This window comes from Propithecus coquereli, unplaced genomic scaffold (genome assembly GCF_000956105.1).
Source record: "Propithecus coquereli isolate 6110/MARCELLA unplaced genomic scaffold, Pcoq_1.0 Scaffold34, whole genome shotgun sequence".
Lineage (NCBI taxonomy): Eukaryota > Metazoa > Chordata > Mammalia > Primates > Indriidae > Propithecus > Propithecus coquereli.
In genome coordinates this window covers 2915502-2923777 of record NW_012149063.1, presented here as the reverse complement: position 1 = coordinate 2923777, position 8276 = coordinate 2915502, and the positions used below count along the sequence as shown (strand labels likewise).

The 8276-nt window shown below is 36.1% G+C and overlaps 1 protein-coding gene across 1 annotated transcript in view; it reads right to left on the bottom strand.

The window, feature by feature from the left end:
- The window catches only part of PPIG (peptidylprolyl isomerase G (cyclophilin G)), a gene marked incomplete at its 5' end in the record, with an annotated part of 47203 nt that overhangs the window by 6869 nt on the left and 32058 nt on the right, over positions 1-8276 (bottom strand). Inside the window, 2 exons of the mRNA XM_012650677.1 lie at positions 1784-1961; positions 2845-3105. Coding sequence (XP_012506131.1) covers positions 1784-1961; positions 2845-3105 — 439 coding nt within the window. The remainder of the gene's footprint in view (positions 1-1783; positions 1962-2844; positions 3106-8276) is intronic.

The following is an 8276-nucleotide window of genomic DNA, read 5'->3' as shown; positions in this document are numbered from 1 at the left end:
AAAAACCAGAAAAACCCAACCAAACAAAAAATATACTATAACAACTATTTACATAGAATTACATTGTATTAGGTATTATCAAGTAATCCAGAGATGACATAAAGTATAATATATAGGAGGATGTGTGTAGGTTATATGCAAATACTGTATCATTTTATAAAAGAGATAAGCATCTGCACATTTTAGTATCTGCAGGGAGTCCTGGCACCAATTCCCCGTGAATACGAGGCACAACTGTATAATCAATGGTTCTCAACAAAAAATGCTATCAGTAACTACAGGATGCTACTGCTAAGTAGGGCCCTAGAGTCAGAAATGCTAGAATTTTGAAATGTATCAGCATGAACATGGACTATCCTGCCTCAAAATGACAATCATGTCCTATTGAGAAACACTGTTATATACTCACTACTAAAATGAAACTAATTTGATAGTGCTAAGGAAAATTAACGTAGAAGAGCTCAGAAGCGGCTACATGCTGTTGAGAGGACAATTTTTAAACTATTTTATTCCAAGTACCTTCTTATAAGTAGTTGTTCATTGGTAATAGAACTATAGAGAAATGTAAGTAATGTGAATTAAGCAGAAGCAAGCTGGCCTGAATTAGTCAAACATTCATACCATGGTTTATATCAAAAAGGATAACTGTTTTTCATAATAGCTAGATCAGTTAATATTTAATTAGCACATCAACAACATCCATGTAAGTGATATCTGAAAAGTTCATTCTAAATCAGCTCAAATATTTTCTCTTTAATCTTTATTTCCTTAGAAACATCCTTTCTAATACTAGTAGAAAAATAAACTCAATCCAAATTATCAAAATTACTCCAAGTTTCAAATTATTCATTCATTTGAAACCGGTCTCTTTCTGTTGCCTGGACTAGAGTGCAGTAGCGTCATCATAGCTCACTGCAACCTCAAATGCCTGGGCTCTAGCGATTCTCTGCCTAGGCCTCCCAGATAGCTGGCATTACAGGCACGTGCCAACACGCTCAGCTAATTTTTTTATTTTCTGTAGAGTTGTGGTCTCACTATTGCCCAGGCTGGTCTTGAACTCCTGGCCTCAAGCAATCCTCCCACCTTGGCCTCCCAAAATGCTAGAATTACAGGTGTGAGCCACTGCACCCAGCCCTATTTTTATATTTTTATTGTATTGTGAAAGCATACAGGGATTGCTCAAAATTTTACTACTTGACAATATATTTCTGGTCAAAACTAAGAGTCTAATCTTCTTTTTTCTACTTGTGAATATAACTGTTAAAATGATTCATAAAGAACTATTAGCACTACTGATAATAATGTGGATTTATATAGAAAAATTTTCAAAGGACTTGAACATGATATCAATTTTTATTACTATAAGATTACAAATTGGGTAAGGAAAACAGCATTTTCTCCTATTAGACAAATTGAAAAATTAAGGTTCTTACTTGCTTAGAAGTTTAATGTATCTACAAATAACACAGTAAAACACTATCTCGTTTTAAGTTAAACATTATTTTGTTATTGGTTTGGAATGCCACTTTAACATCCTTTTTGCCTTAGTGCTTATTATTTAAAAAAAGTAACTTTATTTCAAAATCTGCTCATAATTTAAGTCAGTTTACCTTTCTAGCTATGTGGTTAGCAAAAAGCAGCTTTGCTAACAATATTCTATAAAAAAGATTTCAATCTTGGGACAAAAGTCACCAATTAAATTGTGTCTAAAATAAGTAAAAACTTTTAAAAAAGAAGAAAAGTTCTATGGTAAAACATGTAGGGCATTCTGCAAAATACACACATTCACATACCACTCTCTTTCTCTTTCTCGCTCTCTGTTTTTCCTTTCCTTTTCGTCAGCTTTAGGAGGACTTTTTCTCATTAAGAATCTATTTTCAGGTATAGGAGGGATCTCTTCTGGACGGACAGTAGACTGGGGTTGTGCTTCAAGATTTTCAGCCTCACTTTCGCTTGATGCACTTAACAGACGGAAACACACAAAACAAATTACATTTGGTTATTATGCACCCACGCAAAATTTCTAATTGTTAGTATTTCTTTCCCACATATCACAATCTATATACTATCTTGTCCCTCCCCAAAATGTAATCACATGAGGAAAAATCTTCCTCCATTCCCCTGACAAACCAACTAACCAACAAAAAATCAAAACAAAATGTGTCTGTTATCACATTCTCAAAAGATATTTTTCCATAAAATGGATCCAAAATATGAAATTCTGTAAACATGCTTCTGGATTGACTAAAAAAAGAAAAAGTGTGGGCAATGCACTCTCTGATAAATTTAAAGTGCTTCAAAACACAGACAAAGAAATTAATTGCTTTTGAGGCAACAGAGAGATAAAGATAAGTTTTAGTACAAACAGATTATTTCAAAGAAAACTGAAAAGAAAGTAATATGTTGACGTTATCTGCTTTCTACCCTTACACTATCATAAGAGCAAAGGAGACTGCTACTGAAAATAAGGAAAACAATTCGTGGCTTCTTATAATTTTCACTAATTCCACAATCCTGCCACAAAAATATATAAACCTACGAAACCAGAAGCATCATTTCACTGAGTGCACAAAAATTGAACTGATAAGTTTTATTTATAAAGGAAATGATCTTTCTTGGAGCAGGTTAGAGGAAAAAGAAAGAAAAAGATAGAAATCAATGTACCCAAACTTAATTTATACACCACAGAATATCAAAATGGTCTTATGATACTCCATGATATCTATAAAATATTTCTCACTATTTTAACATTCCCATATAATTGATCCAAAATCTCAATAGATTTATTTATAAACAAAAGGGAATCAGATATAAAGCTAGCATTAATAAAAGTAAAATTAAGACCTTTTCTTGCTTTTCTTTCGCTTCTTCTTTTCTTTCTTGTGTTTTCGGGAATTTTTCCTATGTTTCTTTTTTCTTTTTTTTGATTTCTCTTCAGAAGCACTTTCAGAATCTGAAGAATCAGAAGAGGACTGAGAATCGCTTGAGCTATCTGAGTCACTGGATGATGATGAGGAAGATGATGATTTATGCCTTTTCTTTTCTTCTTTCTTAACTTTAATAAAAACAAAAAGGTTTTGGTTAGTAACTTTTAGACAAACTTTGCTAAGAGGAAATGTAAATTTTCTGCAGTTTCTCACTAAGTCCAGTGTTTAGCACTTTGCTCATCCAGCTGTGTTAAGTGAAGAGGACAGGAAAGGAGTTAAGACTTAGAATTAGAACCCAGATCTCAGGTTCATTTTCTCAGGACCTCTTGAGGCCATATGCTCTGGGTCACGGTCACACACATTCGGCTCAGAATAAAGCTCTTTAAATTATAAAAACAAAACAAACAACAAAAAAAATCTCCAGGCTGGGCGCGGTGGCTCACGCCTGTAATCCTAGCACTCTGGGAGGCCGAGGTGGGCGGATTGTTCGAGCTCAGGAGTTCGAAACCAGTCTGAGCAAGAGCGAGACCCCGTCTCTACTAAAAAAAAAAATAGAAAGAAATTAATCGGACAACTAAAAATATATAGAAACAATTAGCCGAGCATGGTGGCGCATGCCTGTAGTCCCAGCTACTCGGGAGGCTGAGGCAGAAGGATTGCTTGAGCCCAAGAGTTTGAGGTTGCAGTGAGCTATGATGACGCCATTGCACTCTATCTTGGGCAACAGAGTGAGACTGTCTAAAAAAAAAAAAAATCTCTTCAAATTAAAATTTTGAGTTAAGAAAGTACAAATTTTAAAAAGGGTCCAAAATCTCAAGGATTTAAAAGGGTAAGGAAATTAACATAAGTAAGTGAAGCTAGAAGGTGTTACACAACAGGGATTAGAGGAAGATATAACAAATTGAATAGCGCTTGACCCATCCAAATGTATATTAATTAAAACCATGGCGAATTTGAAGAGGCTAATTCAGGCCAAAGATGGGACAACACAGATACGTGGATGAAAAGTACCATAAACCGAAATATATCAAATACGTTAAAATCCATCAGTTCATAGTGACATTGGTATATAAAACATAAAGCATTTATCCTGCCTTTCTTATTCAAACTGTACCACGGGCTAACCATATAGATGGAGGGAAGTTGCTCTTTATCAGAAACATTCCAGGAATAAATGAAGAAGGAATTACAGGGTTAGAATATCATCATTTTGCAACTCTCTTTAAGACAATGACCATCATTGGCTGCTGCAGAGCACAAAGCAACAACCTGTCCTATGTGACTCCTGCTCTCATCAAAAGGAATTAAAAATTTTAAAAAGTCAAAACTGCATCTGATCAATTTTCTAGACCTACCTACCAAGTGAGTGTGTTTATAATGATGGTATTGGTTATTTTTTAGGAGTCATCTTTTAGAAATATTTATTGATAAAATATTATGCCTGGTATTTGTTTCAAAATAAGAGGAAAGGGAAAAGTGGCTGGGGATGGTTAAAATGAGATTAGCCATGAATAAATTTTTGAAGTTAGGTAATGAACATGTATGTTTGTTACACTATTTTATTCACTTGGGTATATGTGAATATTTCCCATATAGTAAGAAGTCAAGAAGTCCAGACACTATGGTGGTAGCTAAAAAAAAGTCAAAGAGGACAAAGAATATACATCTTTAGACTGTTTGTTGGCTATGTGGTTACAGGACCTTAATTGAAAGGGTTAATAGCTGTTAACAGTTCTGACCTTTCCTTTAGCCTCAGGAATATCTGAGGATTTTACACTTGGGCCAAATCATCCTTGTAATTCTTCTTCTTCTTCTTGAGACAGGGTCTCACTATGTTGCCCAGGCTGGCCTCAACAAGTCTTGGGCTCCAGTGATCTTCCCATCTCAGCCTGCTGTGTAGCTGGGATTACAGGCATGCATCACCATACCCAGCTCATCCTTGTAACTCTTAACTTAGAATTTACAGGAACATACTAAATCCAAGAAAAATGAGAATCTGGCAGAAGTTATTATGTACTTTACCAAGGACTTGTGGTTCACTATCAAGATTGCTTATCCAGTACTGATGAGGTGTTTGCTGCACTGGATAACGGGAACAAGGTATAAAAGCTAAAGAGACTCCAGGTGTAATGGCCTCACTGAACTAAGGTAGTCCTTCCTCACCCAGCTGTGTTCCTCAGGACCATGAATATATCAAGTGTGAGATACTCAGGATATAAGCAAAATGTGCCTGGAAATCATGAGAGCTCCACTGGGCTGTTGCTGTACCAGGTGTGCTGTTTCTTGTCCTACAGCCTTTCTTAAAGGTAAGTAAACTTAATGCCCAGTGAAGCTTATGTTGTCTCATAAGTCCAATTGTTAATCTGAACCCAACACCACTGCTACTGGTGAAGCGGAGTGGGATGCGAATATGTATACATTGAAATATCTACTTACATATACTAAACTAAAGCCTGAGGGGGCGGAAAGATCAAATATTAAAGAAATCTAATGAAAATAAATTCTTAATGAATGTGAGTAGCTCTAAAAAAATCTGAGTCCGCATTATATGGAAGCAAAATAAAAATATTACACTTAATATACCTGTTAAAATTATTCAACAAAACACAGTAACTCTTTATCCCATGACTAACAAAATTTTATGCACCAGCTCCAGCTTATATAAAGATTCTTTTCTATAAGAAAGGCATCACAGTTGATTTACTTTAAAAGCCAACCCACCCTCTCCACCAAGTACATTAAATACATTTCAAATGATGATTAATTTACACATCACTTTTGAAGAAAACATTTTAGTGAAACAAGATATCACAATAATATGGAAGGCCAGATTTATAATTCATCTTAAAGTAATATAATGTCTCCATATCAGACATTAACTAAAAAAGGAAAATAAAAATGTGTTTTAGGAAATGTGCCTTGAAATAGAGCTTACAAAGCTCTAAAATTAAAAGGTCCTCTCTTTTGACGTTTGTCCATATGATTTCATGAGTCAAATTTATGTGCCCCTTTCCTATGAACATGCTCAGAAATAAAAGAAAGAAAATAACTGAGAAAGAGATGGCATTAAAACAGAAGGGTAAAAAGGCAAAAACTGGAGACAACAATATCAACAGTAATTCTAGAAGATTGTAACTTGAGTTTCAAAATCTTGTGTTAACCTAAAATTAAAAATATGATTAAGGTTCCAATCTCAGGTGTATTTTGAAAGAAAAAAATGATTTAGACATATTGTGAATACGGCTAAATTTTTGTCCTTCTCCAAGTCAACCAGTAAGTTTAACTGAATAGAATATAAATACATACTCAATACGACGCCAGGACATGGAGATAAAGAATTGCAGAGTATGTGGCAAAATTCCAGACAAAACTCTGTAAGACAGGAGCCTTGTCTTCACAGAGCTTATACTCTATTTGGGAAAATAAGGCCAAAAGGTGTGAATTCAAATAGCATCAGAAAATATACACCTATACAACACATCTTATAGACTATAAATTGTATATGAATTTCGAAGTGAATATAGTTAATATGGGTAAGAGTAAGGCCGAGGCTGGGCGAGGTGGCTCATGCCTGTAATCCTAGCACTCTGGGAGGCCGAGGTGGGAGGATTGCTCAAGGTCAGGAGTTCGAGATCAGCCTGAACAAGAGTGAGATCCCGTCTCTATTAAAAATAGAAAGTTAGCTGGACAACTAAAAATATATAGAAAAAATTAGCTGGGCATGGTGGCGCATGCCTGTAGTCCCAGCTACTCGGGAGGCTGAGACAGAAGGATTGCTTAAGCCCAGGAGTTTGAGGTTGCTGTGAGCTACGATGATGCCACTACACTCTAGCCCAGGCAACAAAGCAAGACTCTGTCTCAAAAAAAAAAAAGAGTAAAGAGGAAAGGCTTTAGAGAAGTACAATCAGTTCTGCTGTACTGTAACATATGTTTTCCTATAAAGCATTGTGCTATGAAAAATTGTGAAATTAAAACAGTATGGTTAATGGGAAAATGAAGTTAAAGGGTGTAACATTCAAAAACTTCATCAGTGGCACAGAAAAAAAAAAAGGAAACTAAGAAAAAGAGCAGCAACACAGTTTTACATATGTTAAATGGTTAAGAATTACATGTATACAACAATATGGCACTTTACTTTGAAAAAGACCTGGGTTTGTTTATGGAAATGAGTGTCAGAGGGCTGCAGCTTGTGAGTTCTTATAAAGTGGTGGAATGATGGTAAACTGAAATCAGATGGAGTTTTAACTGCAGATTGCGTGTGGGTATGGATCATAACATGATGAACCAAGGTAGCTATTAGATGTCTGAGGTATATATGGGTATGTTTTTTATGTATTCTTATGAAGCTGTTCAGCTGGGTATGGTTTTCTGCATTTACTTAGTGTTTCCTGCAGACAAGATCATGCACAAGCACATGTGAAATTGGTGTTAGGCTTAAACTGTTTTCTAATATACCAATCACATTGAAACAACCGTATGTTTTCAAAACAAGCAATATAGCAGAAATGACTATATTAGGATTTGAAATAGGAGTAGGGGCCGGGCGCGGTGGCTCACGCCTGTAATACTAGCACTCTGGGAGGCCGAGGCGGGCGGATTGTTTGAGCTCAGGAGTTCGAAACCAGCCTGAGCAAGAGCGAGACCCCGTCTCTACTAAAAAAAAATAAAAAGAAAATTAGCTGGACAACTAAAAAAATATATAGAAAAAATTAGCCAGGCATGGTGGCACATGCCTGTAGTCCCTGCTACTTGGGAGGCTGAGGCAGGAGGATCTCTTGATCCCAGGGTTTCAGGTTGCTGTGAGCTAGGCTGAAGCCATGGCATTCTGGTCTGGGCAACAAAATGAGACTCTGTCTCAAAAAAAAAAAAAAAAAAAAGATTAGTAGTAGATCTGGAATAGGGAAATAACAGAAAAACTACTTTGCATGAACATGAAAGGATATGAAACATGACTTCATTGGTATAGGCTTATTTCAATGCCTGAACAGCCTTCTAATGATTAAGAAATTTAGCTTTAGTTGACAAGTAGATTTATAACAGAAGTCATTTGTCCATGATGAATAGCTATGTTTTGCGGTCTCTATAAAAAATCATTTCAGGCCAGGTGCAGTGGCTCATCCCTGATATCCTAGTACTCTGGGAAGCCCAGGATCACTTGAGGTCAGGAGTTCAAGACCAGTCTGAGCAAAAGCAAGACCTCATCACTACTAAAAATAGAAAAAATTAGCTGGGCATAGTGTCACGTGCCTGTAGTCCCAGCTACCCAGGAGGCTGAGGCAGGAGGATTGCTTGAGCCCAAGGGTTCGAGTTTGCAGTGAGCTATGATGACGCCATTGCACTCTATCTTGG